We start from the raw sequence: 24636 nt of genomic DNA, 5'->3' as shown, positions 1-24636 counted from the left end.
TTGGGAAGCGCGGCGGCTCCCGCCGAGGGTTCGGATCCCATATAGAGACCGGTCCGCTCACTGGTAGAGCGCGGTGCGGGCGCAACACCGAGGGTTGCGATCCCATTCCAGGCGCGGTACAGGCGCGACACTGAGGGTTGCGATCCCATTACAAGTCATGAAAAAAGACAAAAAGGGGGGGAAAAAAACTTATATTAAGCTGCTTGAAGGCATCAGTTCACTGGTGCTCTATTCACTGGGGGGGATTCTTTTTAACTGTTTCATTTCAGATAGTTTCTATAGCTGTTGTCTTCAGGGTCCCCGGGCGCGGTACAGGCGCGACACTGAGGGTTGCGATCCCATTACAGGTCATGAAAAAAGACAAAAAGGGGGAAAAAAAAAACTTCTATTAAGCTGCTTGAAGGCATCAGTTCACTGGTGCTCTATTCACTAGGGGGGATTCTTTTTAACTGTTTCATTTCAGATAGTTTCTATAGCTGTTGTCTTCAGGGTCCCTTATCTTATCTTCTGCATGTCTAATCTGCTGGTAATCCCATCAGTGTATTTTTCCATCTCGTACATCTTTCTTATATCTTCCATGTCTCTACTTAATTCTTTGAACATATGGAATATAGTTATAATAACTGTTTTAATGTCCTTATCTGCAAATTCTGACAACAGTGTCAGTTCTGGGTCAGTTTTGATTGGTCGATTATTCTCCTTTTTGCGATCATGTTTCTTGTTTCTTTGCATGTCTGATAATCTTTGTGTGGATACCACACATTGTTATTTTACTGTGTTGGGTAATCGAGATTTTATCTTTCTATAAATATTCTTGACCTTTGTTCTAGTATGCAGTTAATTACTTGGAAACTTTGATCCTTTGGGGTCTTGCTTTTATAATTTGTCAGGCAGGTCTGGATCACCAGGCAGTGATCCATCTAGGGCTAATTATTACCCACTACTAAGAGATATTCCTCAATTTTCTACCTAATGCTCTGTGAATTGTGTGTTTTTCCTGGCTGGCTGGGGGAAAGAGCCACTGTTTCCAGCCCTGTGTAAGCGCCACGCACTATTCTCTAAGCCTTTCAGGCATCTCTTTTTTCCTCCAACCTTGGGTACTTTCCCCATACACATGCCCTGATCCATATTCGTCTCAATACGCAAGGGGGACCTTCTGCAGGTTTCTGGAGTTCCTTCTCTATGCTGCTCTCTCCTCTTTGGTACTCTACCCTACAAAGTATGGTCAGACCCTCAGCTCTTCTCCTCTACTCAGGGAGTCATCAGGCTACACCTGGGGCCCCCGCCTGCCCTGCGGCTGGAAAGTCTCTCAGGGCAGGAGGCTGAGACATCACGGGCTAACCCTTTTGTTTCCCTTCTCACAGGGACTGCTCCTCATTGCCTAATGTCCAATGTTGTGAAAACTATTGTTTGATATATTTTGTCTGCTTATTTAGTTGCTTTAGTAGCATTGGTAAATCCAATCACTGATACTCCATCTTGAGTGGAGGCAGAAGTCTCCTAACAGTAGATTTCAATGGCCTATTGGCTTGTTGACACCTGGCTTTGAGAGAGGGTCCGGTGCACTGATGAAGAGCATAGATGCTGGAGTCAGGCCAACTCACAGCTCATCTCCACCACTTCCTGGCCACGTGACCAGGAAGTGGCCAGGTTAACCTCTCTGTGCCTCCACTCCCTCACCTGTAAAATGGGGGTCATAATAGTTGTGCCTCATAGGATTTTTCAGAGGATAAAACAAAATAATACATTTAAAGGATAACACTTGAGTTCCTGGAACTTGGTAACATGTTCAGTACATTTCAACTATTGTTGTCATTTTATTTTTAATTATTCTAAGACCTCAGTAAACACTTGTTAAATGAATGAATGCCTGCTCTTGGCACCAGGTACCACGAATGTCATCACCACAGGTGCAGTGGGACCTACCTGGGACTCCCACGGGTGCACTGGGAGAGCTAAAAACATTAGCCTGAGCTCCCAGAATGGTGATGCATCCGTGAGACCTGACTCCCCCACCCTCAATTGCTGCCATTCTGAGAGTTTTCATCTCCTGTGTAACAGAATTGGGCTATTTTTATTTTTCAGGGGAAGACAGGAAGACCCCCAGTGAATCCAACAGCCCCTCTTCATCCTCTCTCTCAGCCCTGAGTGATTCAGCCAACAGCAAAGATGATTCAGATGGCTCCCAGAAAAACAAGGGCGGGAACAACCTGCTGGTCATCTCTGTCATGCCCGGGAGCCAGCCCTCGCTGAACAGTGACGAAAAGCCAGAGAAAGGTAAGGGAGGAGGTGGGTGTGGCCTGCTCAAACCTCCACACTCTAGGATGGCCCAGTCTTGAGAATAAGCTCTGGAGAGGAGCGACATTGAAAAACAGATATTAGTACCTGGATACAATATAATATGCATCACCTAAAATTTGCAATTACTTCTGGCTTGATTTGCATTCAAGTGTGGAGTGGAAAGATATAGAGGGTGACGTTGACTCCGAAGCTATATGTTAACTCCTTTTAGTACAGATGCAGGCACAGTGCCTGGAAGGGAATAGCCGTCAGAGGTGGGGGGCTGGGAGGAGGGGGGAAGTCAGCCCCACTCCTGCCCTCTTGTCCCTCTGCCCCATGCACCTCTATACCCAGCTTCGGTCCTTCCAGGGTTCGAATGCGTTTTTTGCAACTTTGTCTGCAAGACGAAGAACATGTTTGAGCGCCATCTGCAGATACACCTCATCACCCGGATGTTTGAGTGCGACGTGTGCCACAAGTTCATGAAGACCCCCGAACAGCTGTTGGAGCATAAGAAATGCCACACTGTCCCCACCGGTGGGCTCAAGTAAGGAAAGCAAGTACAGAACCTTTTACTGCGTTGTTATTAAACACCCTTTCCCGCTCCCTACCCCACCCCATCCCCTGAGGGTTTTGGGGGTCATGGAGATGGGGAGCTTGGGATGAGGGGAGTCAGTCAGGAAGCTCTGTTGCCTTTAGCTGGATTGAATTAGACTTGTCCCCTAGAGGTTAACAGACCTCAGCAGGAGAATCCGTCTCACAAGTATTGCAGCATTCAGGGCACGGAAAATGACTTACTGGATCAACTCAGCCTGCAAGGGTAGACTCATCCTGCACTGCTCGAGTTTTGTTCAGACTTGATTCAAATGGATGTGGGGTTAGTGTCCACAAGTGTAAATCATTATGCTGCCACTGCAGTTCACCATCTCTGTTTATTAAATGGCTTGCCATATATCTTTTACATAAGCATTACAACCACCCTACCCCCCCAAAACTGGAACCTTGGCGGTTTGAATAGGCAAGAGGCAACGTTTTCCATGCAAAGCTCACGTGCTTCATGTCTTCCTGCAAACATGCGGGTACCTTCTCCCAAAGATCTAGACAGCGAGCATCATTAACCCATATTTGCCAGAAGCCCTCTGCTCTCAAGTGAGACCAATGAATTATTATCAAACATATTGTGTGTCTGGCTTGACAACAGGTGCTAAAGGGCACACAAGGAATAAAACATAATTTCCATCCTCAGGAAATTTATGTCCTAATATTACTAGAATATAATCTTCCCAGTGATTCTGAAATCAGAGTCTCTGTTCACAAGGCACTTATGGTCTAGTAAAGAGAAAGAAGCATATGTAGTCGGGCACAAAAAGATACAGTTTTCAAGTCATAATTATTAATTTTTAGATGAACTTATCATGTAGTTAACTGGATTAAAAAAATACATTTTAGTTAATTCAGGAAAAAAAAAAACTTTTGTTTTTAAACATTGTCATCATCATTAAAACTCACAGCCTACCAGAGAGGTAGCATGACTCCCCTGAGTGGGGGAGGAAGGGAGAGACCCAGAAGGCCCCTGAGAGTCGAGTGTTGGGGGAAAGGCTTGTCCAAACAGAAGAGTCAGGGAACAGCACCTACTATTAAGTTCCATTTTGTTTCCCTCTCGGGGCACTTGTGGGGGAAGGTGGTTGAAAGGGTTGGGGAGTGGTGATTATTTCAGGAAAACCAGTAGGTGGGTAATGCCTAGGAAGAGATCGTTCGGGAATTTGATTTTGTTTGTTCCCTTATAAATATTTGTGTGCTCTTATTTTTAAAAAAAAGAACCATGTTTTTCCGTGGTTGGACTAGTGCTCGTTGCCCTTCCCAGTAGCCCAGTCACACCCATTAACTTTACAGCCCCTGCCAGTCGTGGCTTTGCCAGTTTGCCTTTCCTCAGGGACCTAAGAAGTCCTGAGCCTCTGAGCCCATTGGGGAGAATGCACGGTGAACTCTGATGCTTCTGCTGGTACAGTCACTTCCCGTGCGGTGCTAACCGTCCCCTGTGTAATAGTTTATGTTCTAGGATGACCAAGTAGAAGAATACTTTGAAAAAATTGATAATGCCTTCTGGCTATACAGTGAGTCTTTGTTTTGTTTTGTTTTGTTTCCTTTGCCACATTAGAGAATTAATTTGCCTGAGAGAGTGTCTTTAAGATAAATACTGGGAGCATGGAAAACCCTTAGCACTTTGCCTGAGCAGCGAAAGAAAGATTGAGCTGTGGGTCACAGAAATGTCCTTAAAATGAAACAGACTGCCAATGTCTAAATTGCTTTTCTGTGATGGAACTGCTTGTACTCTATATCCTGTTCATAATGCAGATCAAATAAGATTATGCTATTATTTTTCTTTTGCCGTAGCTCAGGACAGTGGTGAGTTTCAGACTCCTCTAGGTAAGGCCCAGCTTGGCGTAGGGGTTGTGTGTGCACCTGACCTGGGAATGGGCTTTATATTTCTCTCGTGTGCACTCTTCTGTGAGCTGAGGTTCAAAGGCTAACGGCGAGCTTGGCGCTGAGAAGGCAGTGCACGGTGCACTTGGTTGTGTTGGGCTCTGCTAAACACCTCTCCAAACCCCGAGGACAGTCCACTCCTGGGCCCTGCCCTGCAGGACCCAACCAGAGTTGAGGCAGCCACGTTTGCATTTGCATTCTTTTTGGAAAGAGAGCAAACACGCTACAGTTATCCTATAAGCCACCGACTCAAGCCAGGAAGCTTCTGAAAGAGAAGCTCAGCCCTCACCACTCCCTTAGCCCCTCTGGACAGTCAGGAGGTTTGGTGGTAGCATATCTGCACCTCAGAGGATGGGGAAACTGAGCCACAGAGAGGCCCAGGCTTTGGCCGAGAGTATCCAGCTAGAGCCTGATAAGGTGATGGAGCTGGAACTAAAATCCACCCTTCTAGAATCTGCCTAAATTACTTGTAGTGACCATGCAAACAATGTATCAGTAGGTCCTGAGTGCTCACCACGTGCTGAGTGCTCTTCCAAGCACTACAGAGAATGCAGAGCAAATGTTAAGATATGGTCCTGCCCCCTGAGAACCTGTGATCCAGTTGGATTACTATTATTTCCATGGCCCAGTGATGTATTAATCATGTCTTCGAGCTCTAGATAGCAGCTGTCTCCCTTCTTCCTCATTAGCGATGGGCTGTTGGGTGGGCTTCCTTCTCCTGCTATGCCCCCAGCTTAGTCCTCACCTTCCTTGCCCGATAAAGAACCAGCACTTTAGGAGATACGTTTTAGGAGTACATATACATGTATATACACACGCACGCTCACACACACACAACACACACACACGCAGGCCTTCTTATCCTAACACCCTTTAATAAGCACGATTCTGACCCCTGTGAACTTTCTGTTTGCTGGAGGTAGCTCTCCCCCTATGAGCTGTTCTTTAAAACCTCTTAGCCTTTCTGCGTGTGCTTGGTGTGGTGCATGAAAAGTCGATTCTTTGTGTTGCTCCCATCTAGAGGGGAGGTCCAGAGGTTTAGACCTCTGCCATGTCTGCTTGGGAATGGGGAGGGCTCGGAGGGCGGGTTGGGGGCTGGAGGGGAAAGCCAGCTTATTTATTCCTGAACTTTCTCTGCTTCCCCTCATGAGGGCTAGCATTGGCTGTTGCAGCCAGGAGCCCCAGAATAGGCTGAGCAACCTCGTCGGAGCTCCTCCTTAGCAGGGACTGCTCTAGCAGCAGTGGAAGCCGAGAGGGCCATCTCCCCACTGAGAGGCGCAGGGCGGGGCTGGGCTGGGCTGGGCTGGGCAGGTCAGGCCTTGGAGACTGGGCAGGGGGAGGGAGGTGAAGGAAGGCAGGTGAGGAGGGTAGAAACGTGGACTGCCGGAGCCTTTCTGGCTGAACGTCCTTTGCGTTGCTTCCCCCGGCAGGTGCCCATTCTGCATTTATTCCACCAACCGCCCCGCTGCCATGGAGTGCCACCTCAAGACCCACTACAAGATGGAGTACAAGTGCCGGATCTGCCAGACAGTGAAGGCCAACCAGCTGGAGCTGGAGACGCACACCCGGGAGCACCGCCTGGGCAACCACTACAAGTGCGACCAGTGCGGATACCTGTCCAAGACCGCCAACAAGCTCATCGAGCACGTGCGTGTCCACACCGGGGAGCGGCCCTTCCACTGTGACCAGTGCAGCTACAGCTGCAAGCGCAAGGACAATCTCAACCTGCACAAGAAGCTGAAGCACGCCCCACGCCAGACCTTCAGCTGCGAAGAGTGCCTGTTCAAGACCACACACCCTTTCGTCTTCAGCCGCCACGTCAAGAAGCACCAGAGTGGGGACTGCCCCGAAGAGGACAAGAAGGGCCTGTGTCCAGCCCCCAAGGACCCGGCCGGCCCTGGGGCCCCGCTCCTGGTCGTCGGGAGCTCCCGGAATCTCTTGTCTCCCCTGTCAGTCATGTCTGCCTCCCAGGCTCTGCAGACCGTGGCCCTGTCGGCCGCCCACAGCAGCGGCTCAGAGCCCAACCTGGCACTCAAGGCTTTGGCCTTCAATGGATCCCCTTTGCGCTTTGACAAGTACCGGAACTCAGATTTTGCCCATCTCATTCCCTTGACAACGTTGTACCCCAAGAACCACTTGGATCTCACATTCCACCCTCCCCGGCCACAGACTGCGCCCCCCAGCATCCCCTCACCCAAACACTCCTTCCTCGCCTATCTCGGACTAAGAGAAAGAGCAGAGACTGTCTGAGGGCAGCCGTGTTCTGTACCAAAAACAAAGAGACAAAGACAAACACACAAAACTTAAACACAACCCCAGCAGGTGTATGTTGCTGCAAAACCTACAGACCCCCATGGGTCTGAACCACGTGTACTGTATATCTTTAGTAAGGAATAGAGAATTGGCTCTGTGTGTATACCTATTGCATTGACCTGAAAGCTGCTTTATCCAATCTTCAGAAAGGTGACCTACTGCATACTCTACCTTCAGAGGCATGCCTCCCCAGCCACCCACTCCCACTCTCAGCCCTTCTCCGTGCTTTTCTCTGAACGGAATTTTGTCTTGTTATACCCTAAAGAGAGTGTCCTTAATAGCAATCAGCACTCGTAAGCTTATATACTGGTGCATTTGGATTTTCTGTTGGGTGAATGGGGTGTGTGGGCATTTGTGGATTCTGAAAGAGAAAGCCGTGTGTCGTGTGCCATGACATTTCTATTGCACATTCTTTGTACTAGCTTCTTTAACAGCGATGGACATTCTTTTCCCTCCTGGGTTGATCATCCACTACAGTCTCTCCCTGGGCTCCTTCATCCCCTTCTGTCTCTATTCTGTGGCTACAGAGTGGTAGGGCCTGGTGCTTGGTCGATGAAGGAACAGTAAACGTCTACAGTGCTGCTGGAGATTTCTGACAGAGTGCTGGAGACCTTGTCCTCAGATCTCTTCTGGTGATGAAGATACAAGGAATCAAGTGACTGATCTGAAAGAAATATCTTGCAGCACTGCAGCTAACCTCACAAAACTTAAGTGTGTTTTGTGTGCGTGCCCATACATAGACAATGTGTATGGTGCACATACACAGTGCGTCATTTTTTAAAGGGCAGATTATATATATATATATATGATGTATTAATTCAGTGGTTACCATTTGTTTGCAGGAGAAAAAATTGTATGAGTGAAAAATTTTATGGTCGATAAATCCAGCCAAGGAGATTAAAAGGGGTTTGGATAAATTCTGGGTATAAATGCTCAGACTAAAAAAAAAGAAACAGCAGTTTTGCACAGTGCTTTGGTCTTGCACTAGTTTTTGTTTCGCATCTGAAGAAAAAAAGTGAAATAAAAGGAAGAAAATGTACCTTTTTTATGGAATGAGTAGAATGTATGTTTGAAAATTTAGCCACAACCTCTTTGACATATAATGACACAACAAAAAGGTGCTGTTTAGTCCTATGGTTCCGTTTTTGCCCCTGAGAAGTTTCCATTGTGTTTGCAGATCCTCTGGCTATAGCGATATCCTCCATGTTATTAGTAATTCTGTATTCCATTTGTTAACGCCTGGTAGATGTAACCTGCTAGGAGGCTAACTTTATACTTATTTAAAGCTCTTATTTTGTGGTCATTAAAATGGCAATTTATGTGCAGCACTTTATTGCAACAGGAAGCAGGTGTAGATTGGTTGCATAGCCCTTTGCTAATCTTAAAAAGTAATGGGAGATTTTAAAAGAAAAAAAAGGAAAAAATCTTTGGCTAAATATGTTCCTTGCTTGTATTTTTAAAGACAACAGAATTTCCAGTATGAAACAGGCTGAAAGAGCAGAAGGAATGTGCTTTGTACATTAATGGGAAGTTTGGAATATAAAAGTTTATATATTATTTATCTATTGAAGAACTGGTGTACAGGAGGAGCGCTTTCTTACCGTGTTACCATTTTCCATCATGTGTTATTCTAGAGTTGGGATTTTTTTTTTTCCTCATGTTTCACCAGGGGAAAATAAAAGCATCCCTAATTTTCTTCCTCTAATCAGTTTGCTTCATCAAAAGCCCCCTGGAAAAGAGTACAGTTCTACAGGAAGCCAGAGACTGTACTGCCTGTCCCCACCATGGTCTCCCCCTCTCCTCTTCATACCAACCCTCCTTCCCCCAGGCCTATGCTCCTCTTCACCAGCCATCCAGCCATGGTTGGGGAGGCTGCTGGTGCCCTGGCAAACCTGTTTACACTAAAGGAGATGTCTACAGGGCAGGGAGGCCCAACCAGCTAGGGCATGAAGCTCCCAAACCCTCAGTCATCCTCCAGCAGAGACCCTTGCACTTGGCTGTGTTTAGAACATCGTTCAACCTCGCCATGTTAATGTCTCAGTAAAAGACACTATAGACAGTTATGGACAATACACTCCAAGAATACTGGGCTCATGGGTGGGTTGTTTTTTTAAAATGTCATGTCTTTATCCCCATATAATGGAGAATGTGCCACTTGGCTAATAATGTGTTTTCAAAATTACAAGTTCAGTGATGACAGGAAAGAGGGCTATGGTGATCCCACAGAGGCTGGCAGAAAAGGTGAATCACACTTAAGCACCAGCAGGTTAAAAACCTAAAAGGGTGACCCTGACAATTAGGACTATAGGTTTTACAGCGTGCCACTTGTGCAATAGGAGGTCCTAGGCTTGAAACTTTCAAGAGTGACAGGGGTGATGGAAGGAGACGTTTATTGCTCAAATGCCATGCATTTCACTGCTTGCCACTGAACTTGTATTTGAATGACTTAGTAATGCTTAATATAATTGGGCAACTTTTTTAGCACTTTGGAAAGAGTCATCAATCTTTCTGGTAAATTATAAAAGTTTTCTGAGTGAGAAAAGGTGTGTTTGGAGTTCGTTTGACTTTTTATATTATTATTGTTATTAATTAAAAAATCTACAGCATTTTTCAAACTCCACCTAGATAATATATACCCCTGAATTTGGTTTGCAGTTTGATACTCAGGGAAGGATGTGTTCCATAGATATCCTTTCCGTGTAAAACACTAACATCTTTGAGAAATTCACCTACCAACTAACTTCAATTCTGTTTTCACTATGCATTCTTCAATGAAAGCTAGCTTATTTTTCCATATAGTACTGCAGTTAGGGTTCTCAGCACTTTCTTCTGTCCTTTTTTTAACTCTTCATATTATGTTCAGATGATCATACTGTCAAGGTTTGTGTACATTACTGAAAATTTGTATTGTATAAAGCTTTTTGCATTACAAGGCTGTACAGGGTCATTTTGACAGTAACTGGTATATTCCTTTGCATCTTATGTTGCATTGCCAATTTCTAGTGTATCCAGTTTGAAAGTATAATATACTCTAATTAAAAAAAAAAAAAAAGAAACGGTTGGCTATACTTTTGTTTCTTTTTCTTTCTTGGTTGCCATCCTTGACTACTTGTAAGTCTCAGCATTTTGCTTGTCTTGTGTTGTTCTATTTTTTACTTTTCAGGGTATTTTAATCAGATTTCAGAAATGTTCACTCCTACTTTATAACTGTTATAAAATGCAAGTTTTGAACAGCCATAGTTATAATGCAAACTGTTATGTAAGTCATTAATGGCCATTACAGTTGAGAGCATATCCATCATTCAAGACAGTGGCAGGCTGGTTCCTTCCTGAAATTATTTAGTGACATTTAAAAGTGTTCACCAGCCTTACGCTCTTCTGCTTAACATCGTTTTATTGAACCCATAGCCAAAGGGGGAAAAAACACATTAATAATTCCATTTTTCTTAATGAAGTTGGGCAACTATGAGATTATGGTATGTTTTGCAAGCTAAATAATAATCTATCCAAGCAAGGAATAATAGTTCACCATTCAAGGGAAGGTACCAGAGAAAAACTGAGACCAAAAAAAAAAAAAAAAAAAAAAAAGCCAAAGGGGGAAAAAACACATTAATAATTCCATTTTTCTTAATGAAGTTGGGCAACTATGAGATTATGGTATGTTTTGCAAGCTAAATAATAATCTATCCAAGCAAGGAATAATAGTTCACCATTCAAGGGAAGGTACCAGAGAAAAACTGAGACAAAAAAAAAAAAAAAAAAAAAAGACGAAAAGCACACTAAGTTAAAACAATATTTTTTAAAAACTCATTTTAAAATTCTGTCTGAGACCTTCCTCATAAATCTGTGATGGTTGATAAAAATATATAAAGCAACAGAAGAGAATGTTTTGCGTGGTTCATAACTTGCATACTTACAAATATAACTTATTTCAAGAAATTGTGAACCACTTCACTCTCACATTAAAAAAGGTCAAATTTACTTTGTAAAAACTGTGATAATATAGGAGAAGCCACTTTGAAAATGACCAGTCACTAATCAGACACTATTTTCTCCATCATTTTTTCATTCAACAGCTGTTTTTTAGGTGATTGAATCAAGTTTTTTCATTTGATTCAAATACCAGTTTTGTTTGGGGGTGGCTGTACTTATTGAAAATATTAAAATCAGCCAGACTTCTTTGATTTTTGCTGGCACTACAGGGAGTAGCTTCTCATTTTGTATGCATGTTTCCTTTTTCCTTAGACTCCATAGCTACATCACGTTTTCCCTGTGGTTGAGAATAGCCAGCAATGTAAAGAAAATAATCATTAGTTTGGGAATCATTCTCCCTGGAATGGACTTCCAGTGACCTTGAGGAATGGTCTGGGAATAGAGCCTTCATGACAAGAAAGACCACGTCCTCACTTACCTAGAAACATTGTGTATGGACCTGGGTATCTCCAAGCCAGTCACGTGGCCTTTGTTTGAATTTTAACCCAAGATCCTAGATACTTTTTCTCCTGTCATCCTACATAAATAATGTTTTAAGCAAAAACTCAAGGCCATGTTTTCTATAATATGTCTGCAGCTTGTTGATTATTTGGTGGCCACCAGCAAACCATGCCTGACATTTAACAGAGCAGCAGCACTGGTCACAGGGGAACAAGCAGAAATGGCAAGGCTTGGTGAGTGCATGCCTCTCCTTTTCCACAGTTGGAAGCATCACCTTAGAACTCTTGCCTGCCAAAGGCCATGTGGGCTTGGGAACAACTTGCCAGGGGAAGGCACATCTTGTTAGTTGCCAAAACATGGGAATCAAATCGCCTCAGTGCTGCAGCCTGTGGGGAGGAAGGAGAGATGAGGAGCTCAGCGCACATTAAGATGGGAGGGAGGGAAGGAAGGGGCCAGCAGCTAAGTGATTTCTTCCAGGTTTCCAGAAGACAGAATGTAAAACTGGAATCCTTCCCAATAGCAGCTTAGAACCTGTGAGCAAAATCACAGATAAAAGGGCACCCTTGGAAGTTCAGGCTCCATTCTAAGGAGCCATCAATCACAAATATTCAAGATACTCCAGCCAACATGCTTACTTACATCATTCCTTCAGAATAGAAGGGTCCTGCAGAAAGTGGGGTTTATTTTGTGAATAACTACAACTAAGCAGGCAAATGTCCATACAGCAGGCCCTGGAGTAAGTGAAGTGCAGTGGCTCCCAGGGACCAAGAGACTCCATTCTTCCCCAGACCAAGGTCTGAGTGACCTCAGGTTATTAATCAAGATCTCTTCTTTATGAGGTGGTAGATCTTCTGTTGAAAATTCTTCCTTTAAGTTTGGGTCTGTAAAACAGGAAAATGCAAATCCTGCTTGCATTGGTAGGAACTGCAAAAGGGAAGATGAAAACCAATTGCTTTATCCCCTCAGAATTCCTTTGTGGTACAGTTGGTATTAATTCATTAATTCTAGGTTTCCAATAGAATTATAGACTTGGAGTAGAGAATCTACATCAATTCACACTTCAATATTTCCCTTACATCAGTCCCTGCAGATGGTTTTCTACCCTGTTTTGTAAGAATATCTGGATTACATATAACATTTTCCAACCATGAGGGACATTACCATGGAATCAGACTACTCGAGTTGAAGCCTGGCTCAAAAACAAACTAGGGGTGTGATTATGACATGCCATTAAGCATCTTATAAAAAGAGTGGTTGTAGGCAGAATCCTTGCAAAGCAGTTGTAACGAAAATGGCACCTCAATGTTTCAAGCCACAACAAGCTCAGGAGAAAAAATGTGACTAAAAATATTTTTCTGCCCACTTCAGAGTTTGAAAGGCCTAAAATTTTTCTCTTCTGATTAGAGCTAAAGCACCACGCTTGTATTGCCTGTGGTCATCTTGAAGTTGGCTTAAACATAGTTTACCAAACTGTGGGTACTTAATCTGGTTAGATGAGTTAGAGGTTAGCCATGTGGGAATGGAGAGGTTTTTGCCCTTCCCACCTTCCTCTCTCTAACTCTGCACCCCCCATCCACCTGACTGCTTCCAGCCTCCTCCTAGTGACTAGTTCAATTGTGACCACCAGCTCTCTACTGACCACCTTTCAAATGTTTTCTGCAGAAGAGTAAATGGTTTCTTTAGTTTTAGCATAATGAAAGAATATACTAAATATTCTTATTCTGCTGCTCGTTTAAAAAGACTGTCACCCCAAGAACTCTTAAGTACATTATAAAAGTTAGCTCCCTGACCCTTCCATTGTATGGAAAGGCTCCTATGTGTTTACAGAGACACAGGGAAGTAACTGATCTGTCCCCATTATCAGACAAGTAAAGCAGAAAGAGTGTACACCAGGCTAGGACTGAGGAAAGATATCCAGCCATCCTCTGACCTGAACGTAGGGCCCCACCCAAACCATCCCAGAAAGGTAACATTCAGATCTTAAGGATTTCCAGACAGGGAGATGCCATCAACTGGCTTCAGTGTTCTAAAACTCCTATTTTTATTTTAAATGCAACTCATAATTAGCAGTCCATAGACTTTTCAATGTGTATTTTAAAGGACCACAAAGCCCCCTGTCCCTTTATGTCCCACTTCAAACCAGAATGTCTGTTAGAATATTCTCCATGCGGTGGGTTCAATCAGCATTTGTAGCGAGCGAATATCTCTGTCATCTATCTATCTATCTAATCTTTATCCATCTATCCATTTTCTGGGTTCCCTAAAAGCAGAGCCCTGAGAAAAGGGCTTGTGTGCAGTCATTTATTTTGGGAAACCATTCAGGAACCCAAGTGGAGACCTAGAAGGAGTGAAGCAGGTAAGAAGGAAAGCCAGTTCCAGGGTGCATTGGGGAGCTAGCCATTGATGTGGACAGCTGGAATGCAATCCCTGTGGGGACCCTCAGGAAGGGCTGTGTAAATGTATCTCAGAACTGACAGCCCAAGGATAGAAGAGGGAATGGGCTAGACTAACCGCAGAGGGTGTTAGTTAACTCCCTTGCATTTCCACGTTTGTCCATGACAGAAAGCCTGAGTAGGTTACGACAGGCAGCCACAGAGGTGGCAAAAAAGCTTCAAGGTAGATGCAAGAGCTGCTTGATGAAGCAGGGGTGAGGGGCTGTCAATCACACCTGACCACAGCTGGTTGCTACAGCAAAGGCTGAAGTAAGAAGGTGAGTTTGCGAGGTGGAAAACAAGAGGTGTCCAATAAAATGGTCATATTTGGTGTGAATGTTGCCATCATTTTAGCCTCTAGGCCAGTGTTGGCTATCCACCCAACCTGCTAGGTTAGCGTAAAGATCTGCCCCTTTCCTCTACCCCCTGAGAAGGACTGAGCTGGGCAGAGCCAAGGACAGGGTTGGGTCACGATGCTAAGGAATGCAAGAGCTGGCACATGAGAAGCAGGTAAAGGCTCTCTCATCTATACAGCAGGGTCTCTCTTATCCGGGGTTTGCTTTTTGGTTTCTCTAATGGGATGGAGATCTGCTAGGACTCCTTCAGAGGAAGCCACTTGACAGGGATGTGGGCTGCCTCCCACCTCAGAGGCCCTCCTTGACTTGGGAAAACCACGAGAGCCTAAGAGCGACCAAAGGGGAGGAGCCATCACCCAGGCTCAAATCCAAGCAAAAGGCACCCTGGTGGCTCTCACAGGTTCCCAACTTACCATGAAAAGGGGTTCAACAAAGAGGCTGGGGGCCATAGCCCAGCTAGGAATAAGATTACATTCACCTGGTGTTTCCTCTGTGCATAACCTCCCTCAGGAACCTGGGGCTGGACAGGGAGTAGCTACCCTCATGGAAAACAGCGAACCGAAAGTTAAAATATTCACGATATGACTCTTTTCTGTTTCTTATCATCTCTGACAAACAACTAGCAGTCCTTTTACTAATGGAAGATTGGAGTAAACATGGACTCATCAGTTCATGGATGGTTACATAAATATATAGAATGTATATATAAAGAATGCATACAGTATATACATAGTAAAAATATAAACATAATAAATATGTATCTGTGTGAGCATCCAGAAGGAAGTTCATCAGTTTTATTATTCTAAGATTCATGTTAAAAGACAATATTTCTCATTTTTCCTTTGTACTGCTAAAAATAAAAACAGGTTGATGAAAGAGTCTAACATACGAAAAGAATAATTAAGGGTCAAAGAAATCGCATAATCAGAATACCCCCTTGTCCATCTTTTCTATAATTAAATAAATGGGCACAGCATTGGGTCATCACTGTACTATCACTCAGGGCCCCGTCTCTTTATGGCATCAGACAATAGACGGAGCAGCAGCAATAGCTAAATATGCAGGAATCTTGGTTACACAAAGAAGCCATGTATCTTTAAATGGGCAGAATAATAATTTCCTGCTCAAAGACTTTACAATCTAACTTGTCTGCCTGTGGATAAGAGCCTACATGTGTACATGTATAATTTTGTGTCACAGGGTCCTGTGTTTAAATATGGTGCTCTCACATGACCCATAATGCATTGCCTCCCTTATCATTATTTGGGTTGTCTTCACAACCCAAAGATGCCATCCCAGCTGAACACGTTCCAAAGCACCTCCAATCCCACCCTACCAACCACTTCTCTCCCCCAGACTCTCCTTCCATTCTAACCTTGACCAATGTCTCCTTGTCCTTTTCATTTATTATTTAATGAGCAACAAATATGTGGAAAGTCATGTGCTAGCAGCCAGTAAGAAATGGAGATAAATAAAATTCATTTCCTAGTTTTAAGGAGTTTACCAACCAATAGGAGAAATACATATTTAAGCAAATGCATTATAATGCCAGAAAAAAATACACACAAATTGCTGTGGAAATTCTGAATAAAGAGCTACCAGTTCTAACAGGGATGGGAAAAGGCTTCGTGGAGGATGTAGTATGCAAACTTCAATCTAAAGAATAAGTAGGATTTTTGTAGGCAGCACAGGTGAGGAGAGCATTCCAGACCGATGGAACACCTTGAGTAAAGGCACGAAGGTAAGAAATTGTTTGGTGGATTCTGCCTTGTCGGAAGGTTACAATAAAACCAAACAGCATGTGTACGGATTCAAACCCCTTGTCAAGGATACTGAACATCTTCACCACACTGCAGGGAAAAAGAACTAATGAAAAATTTTGAGGAGAATGGTATGATCAGACCTGTATTTTAGGAAGATAATTGTAGCAGCACTAAGAAAGGAAGACTCAAAAGGCAAAAAAGACAGAGACAAGGTGTGTTCAAAATGTCCTAAACTGAAGTCATCATCTTCTCCCTCAGATCTGCCCCTTACCACGCATCCTTAGCCCCAGTGAGGGCACCCCCATCCTCCAGGTTACCCCAGCTATAAAACTTGGGGTCAGCTTTGCCCCCTTCCATCCTGCCTTCTTCTTTTTCTTCCTTCCTCTCTTTGGACAACTAATCCATCACACAGTCCTGTTTATTTTATCTGCCAAATATTTTATGACTCTATCCTGTCTTTTCTATTCTTAACATCCTGGTGCAGGTCCTTCACATCTTCACCAGGTGTATCACAACAGTTTCCTGTCTGGATAGGACATTCTGGTGTAAAGACTGAAAATTCATTCCAGAGCTCAGAAGAAAGATCACGATCAGACTTGCAGGTGCAAAGATGATACCTGAAGACAGCAGAGTGGGTGATAACACCACGACTGCAACAGCAGCTGCAACAACAACGACAAAGCCACCGAAGACAGAACCTTGGGAGATCCCACCTTTAGTGCAGGGGGTTGAGGTGGAGCGGACAGCACAGGAGAATGAGAGGAAATGATCGGAGGAGCTGTAGACAAGCACGACATTGCTAGAGAAGCCAAGGATAGAGAGACTTTTCTGGGAAATTGTACGGAAGGATGAGTACAGGGGGGCTGAATCTCATAGCCTTCACCAATTTGATGATCCTCGGTGACCTTTAAGGATGCAGTTTCAGTGACAGGTTGGGAGTGGAAACCAAATTCTAACAGATTAAAGAATGAGTCCACGTTGAGAAGCTGGTGATGAGGAGAAAGTCTACCCTTGTATTAGGTTTGGTAGTGAAAGAAATAAAGTTCATGCACACCCAGCTCTTGCCAAAAGGTTTCTAAACTTCCCTGCTCTCTCAGGGAAATCTAACTTTTTCCTATTTTCTCCTTCACATTCCTTCAAAAAAGAGAACAGTAAACTGCTGTCATAATCTCCAGCCACACTCCAAACCAATTTTCCATATCTCTTGGGTATCAACTCATCCTCTGAAGTGCAGGCAGCAGTCTTTGTACCATCCCTGCTATTGCTGTCTGCCAAGACCAGTTTCTGTTAGCCAAAGACAGCCAAAGGAAACAGGGGCTCAACAGTTCCTATCTGGAAAAATGAAGGCTTAGAAAAGAATATGCTAGATCTCTAAAAATTTGATGCATATGTCTAGGAAACTCAGACTCAGTCACCAAAATTAGAGCCAGCAGGTAAGCCTTGAAGTTTAAAAGAGGTCGTTTGTGTGGGAGCCTGGTCTCATGTTCTCCTGACTAGCTGTCTCTTTCTGATGCATAGCAAACCCAACCTCTGTAGAGAGGAACAGATCTCAAATCCTTCTAGGCTGTGCACCACTTCAGCTGGGAGAAAGAGCTATAGCTCAATTATCCTGCCCATGTTTGCTGCCACCTCACTACCAGGAGAAAAATAACCCTCATCAGATAGAAAGGGAAGAAAGGTACTGGGTGTTTGAGATAGAAATGAAATAATCTGGTTTTTATTAAATATCATGAGAAAATTATTAATTCATGCCAGAAACACAAATATAAACATCATATTGCAAGCATTTATTCTGAAGGAGGCCATCTGGCGGGGAGCTTCACAGACCACACTTTGAGAAGCAGAGTGTCTGTGTCACCATGGCGGGCTCTTCCATTAGAGTGGCAAATCCAGAGGAAGTAAAAATTTAAGGGTTTTGAGGAGAGTACTTTGCAGTAATGACATCTGCTAGAAACTTATCACATGTTCACTAGACGTGGGCCTGCTTTTTACAAATGTTGTTTTATGAAAACCTAAATTTTCAAAAGAAGGGGTGGTTATTATTTCAGAATCCCTCTCTTTAAAAATGGTTTCTTCCCTTGGGCACTGAATTCCAGAAGCGTACTTACATACAAATGTATAGAGCATTAATTGTTTAACATAAAGGTTGGAGAGAAGATGAAGGGGAATGTAGGAAATATAAGGAGCCATGATTAATTGCAGATTAAACAAAAAAGGAAAATACAGAGTCTTTAAATTACCAAGTAATTTTTTTTTTTTTTTTGTAAAATGCAGTTTTGAAACTCTCACACTGTCACATTTTTTGCAGAAAGGGATAGCTATAATTTGGAAAGCATTTCCTCCTCTCTGGAAATGGATAGAGCACTGGTTACATACAAAGCAGAGGAAACCTTACATTCCAGAAAAGAAAAAACGCTGATGGCAACTTGAAGAAATGGCCTGATTCCCTTGAGAATCCAAGTGAACCACTTTCGTCTGGCTGCTCTCCATTCTCAGGGGACCCCTGAACTTAGTTGTGTTTGCATCTGCTGCCCTCATTTACTCAGAGATGCTATCACTGGTTGGATATCAGTTCCACATTGAGCCTTTCTCAAATCTCCCTTCTCTGTCTCACATCACCTCCAATGGGCGGACCTAGAGAATCTACAGAATGAATTCCTCAGTCTAGAATAGTAAGCTTCTGTGGAGGTCAGCAGAGCTTGACCTTGATAGCTTTTCAGTACTTGAGAGTTCCTTCCCACCTTGGTCCTACACAAGACCATCAGGCACCCACCCACTGAAGTTCAATCACTATGTATGGAGTCATCTGTGTTAAAATGACACACTGCATTCCTACTTACTCAGGCAGAGGCTATGCATGTCTCATATTCTAGTCAGAACAGCGGCACCTAACAACTAGAAGCTCCGTGTTTGTCAGGGGTGTTGGGACTGTAGCTACTCAAACTATACTTATTTTTTTAGCAAGGAGACTGAGTAATTCACATTATTCAGGCTGCATATGTTTACTGTCTCATTATATCAAACGCTTTTATGTGTATATTAGAAGTGGAAGAAAAAGCCCTCATGCAATCCAAATCTCCTAGGAGAATTTGGACCCCCAATGATTCTTCTTATATTTCTTATACTTTTAAAAATTTAACAACTATATTTAGTACTTTTTAAAAGGTAATATATGCCCGTGATAAAATAAAAACCAATTCCACGGTTATGTCTCAGGAAGAAAGTGAAAAGAAGTATAACTTGATTTTGTATCTTCTGCCTTCAACTTTGCTCAGAGTTGCTATTGTTAGTTGAATATCACTTCCTGTTTCAGTCTTTCCCAAATCTTGCCCCTCTATGCCAAACATCAACTACGATGGGTGGACCTAGAGAACCTATAGAACAAATTCCTCAGTCTAAAGACTAAATGTCTGGGGAGGCTGGCAGAGCTTCACGTGCAGATCTTAAGCTAAGGCTTCAAACCTGCTATAAGTTTGGCCACTCTGCTGTCTTTTCTGTCCAAATCTATAATCTATCTATGACAACTCATCTGGTGACAAATTAAATTACCTAATGAGTGAAAAAAAAAATTGTCTTGGCTTCTTATAAGCTATTAGCCATAAAGAGAATATTTAGGTAGGTAGATGACAGATGGGTAAGATAGAATGAGAGTTATAGAAAAACAGCAGGACTTTAGAGCATCTATTTTATTTCCTTATTATATCAAAAAGGAAACTGGCCTGGACAGTGTGGGAAAAGGTAGGAAAAGAGAGACAGAGTAAGAGAAAGATATTTGCTTAATCATTAAAAATAATAGTAATTGTTTATATAACTCATATTAACCCAAGGCAGTCTTGTCGTTCAGTCTCAGTATCAAATCCCAGAAACAGTCATCCCACAGAAAAAAATATATAATGAACAGCAATTCAAGTCTTAGTCTCTCCATAACACACCAAAGAAGGGAGTATGTTTATAATGTACAGCCAAAGATGTTAAAAATCATCTTTAGACATTTTTTTACCTAACTAACAATGAATCCCTCTAACTCTTACTCTTCCTTCCTCTATAACCCCTTAAAATTCCTCCCAACACTCAGGCCCACACTCCCTTTCCTCTCTTCCTCAGCACTTTATCAAATAGACCAATTTAACCTTTCTGGTTTCCTCCTCCCCACCCCACATTCTAGAGCTAAAGACAGACCTGAGCCCTCACATTAAAAGAGCCTATCAGTACCATGGAGAATAAACTTTAAAAATAAACTCATACATAGCAATATCAAAATATAACTCCAGAATATTAAGGTGAAAATACAATGCGATACAGAAAAATTACCTACAAAGGAATGAGATTCAGATCGACAGGAGATTGCTCATCAACCACAGCAGTTTCAAGAAAATAATGAAACAATAGCTTAGAAATGCTCAGGAAAAATAAATTTGAACTTAAGAGTTCTATAACAAGCCAAATTAAATCTCAGAGACAGAGATCAAAGTAAATTCTCAGAAACACAAGCCCTCAGAAAAATGTAGTATCCACCCACTGACAGAGAAGGGAGAGAGAACAAAAGAAAACCTACCAGAGGATGTACTCCAGCAAGAAGAAAGATGAATCCAAAAGGCAATCACAGACTATAAGCAATAAAGCAGAATGTATTCATGTTTTATTTTTGTAATTAGAAAGTCATCTTTTTCAAAAGTTGGGGAGAACGGAAGGTAGAAAACACAATTTAATTCTTTACTTTTATTTCCATTCCACTTTACCTTTGCATAATATGTCATTACAGTTTAAAAATGCTTTCAGATAGATTGTCAGTAGCCAGAATCACAGGACTGACAAAAATATGTTTTAATAGGGAACCATGTTAGGACAAATATTATTTCCAATAAAATTTGGAAATGTAATCCGTGAGTCTAATAATACACTTCTTGCCATGGAAATTGGCTGCCTTCTACAATCATGATGACAATGTCAGTGGGTCTGAAGAGGGCTGATGAACATGAAATTGAGTAGACTGATGGTTTTTCTTACTCTGCCTACCAAGCTGTACTAGATTATAGATTGGTAGATAAGGAGACAAAGGGAGGTAAGAACAATACTATTTCGACCAGCTGATGCACTCAGAAGGGACTCATGAGATGCTCATTCTGTGACATTTATGGACTAGAGGACTCTCGTTGCCAGGGTGTAGCAGGAGGACCACCACTCTGCCCAGAGCCCCTCTAATGAAAGATCTTAGGCTCCACCAAGGCTTCTGTTAAGAGGCTCATGGTGCTATTGCCTGTGTCATAAGCCATGAATGTAGGGCTTGGAATCTCTCACTCGAACTTTTTTACGCTATCCCTGATGTGTGCCAGAAAAACAGCAGCTGCCAAAAAGCAGACATTTTCCTGTCTCTAAAAATAAAATGCTGGCAACACTTCAGGTGCCTGTGCCAAGACCTGGCCCTTCCCGGGATAAACAATAGGTGGCCAAGCCAATCAGAGGCGAATATTGAGTCCCGAAGTAGGCCTGTGTCCAGCCTGACATGCCTAGGACAGGGCATGTGCAGCTACAAAGCCAGGAAGCCAGAGGGGCCCTCCCTCCTCCACAGCTGAGGAAGGGCAGCTGCTGCCTCCTCGCCAGGGGCCAGGTGTGGCTGAGAGGGGCAGGCCTCAGGTTCTACCAGAGACCTTGACCCAGCTGAGGTCACAGAGCCCCCACCAGGTCCCGTCCCCAGAATCCTGTGGCACATAGTGAGAGACCTGAGGGGCCTGTGAGATCCTTCCAGAGAAAGCTCCCTGGGAAGGAGAGTCTCATAAGCATCCATCTGCATTCGTCACTCAGGGCTGTTGCTCATCGCCTGTCAAAACCCCTCATGCCCAGCTGAGAGCCCTCACCTGCTAGATACAGGCCCAACAAAGCCACCTTAATATATGAATGCTATAATGACAGTCAGCATGCCCATCCTAATTGCCTCCCAATTTGTCGAATGTTTCTACAGCACAGGTTCAAGCCCCTATGCCTATCATTAGGGTTCAAAATCTTCCCCTTGGGCTTTTTGCTGATTTGGGGACTTAAGAGAGCTAAGAGGGGGTTAGGGGAGGAGAGGGCCTAAATATAGCAAATATTTGCAGGCATAATCACTCCATAAACATGCTTCAGTGGAACAGAGTGTAGGGCTGACCCAGATGACGGATGTCACTCACCCAGGTGTCACATCATAAACAAAACTGAATGAGCCCATTCTCCTGCAGAACCAGAGTGACGCCTGTTCACACTATAAATATTTATGAAGTCATCGCCCTTAAAAGACTTTATTTTTCCAGGTAAGCAGAATTTAATGAAAAGGCTAGGCAGAGCTTTTCCTGCAATTATGGAATAGTGGCCACAGCTTTTCAATGGGTATTCCATGGAAAGGAAAAGAAAGAAGAAAAGAAAAAACAAGCCCCCATTCCACGAGGCTGCTGCATGGAGATCTCATTTATGCCAGTCAAGGTTCATTCTCTTACAAAAAGTGACAGCTTTCTCTGGGGTGGTAGAAACCAGAAGGAGCACTATGGGTTCCGTTCAACCCAAGGCTGTGTAATGAAGGGAGCACAAACATCCTTGTCACCCAGGTTCAGACCCCTCCCCACAACCTTCACTAGGAGAGATATTCTCCTTAGTGCTCTCAGCAGTCTCAGTCTCTTAGTAACAGAAAGTATGTACACCTTACCCCATTACTATTTGAAAAGAATTCTCAGAATGTGAGGATGTGTACTTGGGTGTCTCTCTGGGTGTTTATGCAAAGTCCACCACTCTTGTTCTGAATTACTCTTCCTGATTGCATTAGGAATGGCACCACAAAAGCCCCAACAATATCTGGCAAGCTTTTCTGCTGCTCCACACACTACTGCAAAGAGCAAACATCCTATCTCCTCCCAGGAGCACTCCTACACCCCCCTCCTCCAAGGCACCAGGCAATCCTGTGACCTAAACTCCCAAGCCATTGTCTCTGCTACAATGCATGCAAATTTTCATGTCACTTTGCAGCTTACGTGTTATTCATGTCCTAAATGCATCAGAGCCCTTGCCCAAATCCATCAAACCTGCTTCTTTCCCAGGGATGGCCTTTTGCCTGGCCCCTGCTGTGTTAAACTGGATTGGCCTGGCTGGGAAAGGTTGATGATCCTGTGGCCCTAGACTCGGGGAAGTCTCGTTCCACAAAGAACAAGAGTCTCTGGTTTTGTGAAATGAGTCACAGCCTGCCTTGACCACGTCTATCTGGAGAGGCCAGGGATGCCATGTATGGTCTGTGCTCCGTGCCACCCACCTCTCCATGTCAGCCTGAGTTCTTTGCCAGGACAGCCTGAGTCATAAAGCTCAGCACATTCCTTAGGCATTGGATAGTCTTTCTTTGTTATTACTTCGCTTTTGTTTTATGCAGCACCTGGTTTCATTTTAAAAACCCAAATAAAATCACATGGTCAGGGCAGGGGTGGGGAGGAATGGAAGGAAGGCAAAGGAAAAGAAAGAAGGGGGCAAAACCTAGGTTAGAGGAAAGAAGAAAGGGCTGTAACTCCCCAAATAGGTAAGACCCAGGGCAGGACAGAGACGGAACTGCAGATGAAGGAAGGCTAGAGAGAGGACGTGCCATAAATGAATTGAGTTTGACTGTATATGATAAAAATCCTTTGGCTGTATATGATAAAACACTTGATGTCCAGGTCTCTTTCCCGTCCCCAAATCGGGCTGCAGCACCGAGTTACTACCTTTCTCCTAAGCCATGTGAGCTTCCCTAAGCCCCTCCACATTGAGTGTCCTCAATAAACTAGCAGACTTACCTTTGATGAATTTAAGGAACATTCCAGTTATCATAGCCTGCTCCCTCTTTTTGGACCACAAACCCTAACCCATTTGTGAGGGAGTATTTTTCCAAAGCTAACATTTGTTTTTGCCTTTTGAGGGTAGAGGAATCGGGGACAGGCAAGAGAGAAGGTATAGCCCAACCACACCAGTGCTGCTGGTCAAATTGAATTTCTGTGGCCACGTTATTTTCGTAAACCCTTTGTAAAGGGACATTGCTTTTTAGAATTAAAACAGAATTCTCATAAGCTAAGCCTTGCATACTGAATGAATGAATGGTAATATTACCATGGAAAACGGTTTTCCTGGAGTAGTAAAGCGTAGTAATCACAGCATTAAGACCGGGACCGCTGGGTACTAGGCTGGGAACGTAAACAGAGGCCTTCACCTCCTCGGCCCGAGATTCTCTGAAGAGCCTGGCCAGGGCAAAAACCCCGGAGGCTCCCGGGCGGCTCCAGGGCTGCGTTTTCAGTGCACGGTTTTGGCGAGTTTAATGGAAACCATACGAGGGGTTGCCGGGAACCAGACCAGCTGGCTCCCCGGGAATGTATTTAACCCAACCCGGGCCTAAAGCACAAGAATCATCACTGGGAGGGCTTTTGGGGTGGGGGCGGGGGGCGGCTTTTTAGATTATCTTTCCTGTTCCTCAGAAACGTAAAGAGGACGGCGTCGGTGGGCGGGAGGAAGGTGGTGCGGGCGGCGCGGCTCCTCCCGCGCTCCGAGGACCGCAGGGGCCGGGCCCTCCGTCCAGCGCGCGCCGGCCGGGCGGGG

General features: G+C 43.9%; 2 protein-coding genes and 1 long non-coding RNA gene across 4 annotated transcripts in view; 2 read left to right on the top strand and 1 right to left on the bottom strand.

Moving 5' to 3' along the window:
- The window catches only part of ZNF827 (zinc finger protein 827), a 161802-nt gene extending 155556 nt beyond the window's left edge, over positions 1 to 6246 (top strand). The window contains exons 11-14 of the mRNA XM_008578633.1: positions 2086 to 2277; positions 2650 to 2840; positions 4675 to 4707; positions 6195 to 6246. Coding sequence (XP_008576855.1) covers positions 2086 to 2277; positions 2650 to 2831 — 374 coding nt within the window. The 3' untranslated portion in view covers positions 2832 to 2840; positions 4675 to 4707; positions 6195 to 6246. The remainder of the gene's footprint in view (positions 1 to 2085; positions 2278 to 2649; positions 2841 to 4674; positions 4708 to 6194) is intronic.
- Positions 2748 to 10137, top strand: LOC103595267 (zinc finger protein 513-like). 2 transcript variants are annotated; one of them, XM_008578629.1, is made up of 3 exons: positions 2748 to 2827; positions 4675 to 4707; positions 6195 to 10137. In XM_008578629.1, exon 3 carries the CDS (start codon positions 6235 to 6237, stop codon positions 7012 to 7014), a length of 780 nt encoding a protein of 259 aa, XP_008576851.1. In that variant the 5' UTR covers positions 2748 to 2827; positions 4675 to 4707; positions 6195 to 6234; the 3' UTR covers positions 7015 to 10137. The 2 variants fall into 2 exon arrangements, with proteins under 2 accessions (XP_008576851.1, XP_008576852.1); XM_008578630.1 differs by having other exon boundaries at positions 2806 to 2840.
- A 2036-nt stretch (positions 10138 to 12173) lies between these two features.
- Positions 12174 to 24375, bottom strand: LOC103595266. The gene is made up of 2 exons (XR_550936.1): positions 23844 to 24375; positions 12174 to 12392 (listed from the first exon to the last, which is right to left on the bottom strand). It is a non-coding gene; the product is annotated as an uncharacterized LOC103595266 (long non-coding RNA).
- Positions 24376 to 24636: the final 261 nt, after the last annotated feature.

Source organism: Galeopterus variegatus, unplaced genomic scaffold (assembly GCF_000696425.1).
Source record: "Galeopterus variegatus unplaced genomic scaffold, G_variegatus-3.0.2 Scaffold1731, whole genome shotgun sequence".
Classification (NCBI taxonomy): Eukaryota; Metazoa; Chordata; class Mammalia; order Dermoptera; family Cynocephalidae; genus Galeopterus; species Galeopterus variegatus.
This window is presented reverse-complemented; position numbering and strand designations above follow the sequence as displayed.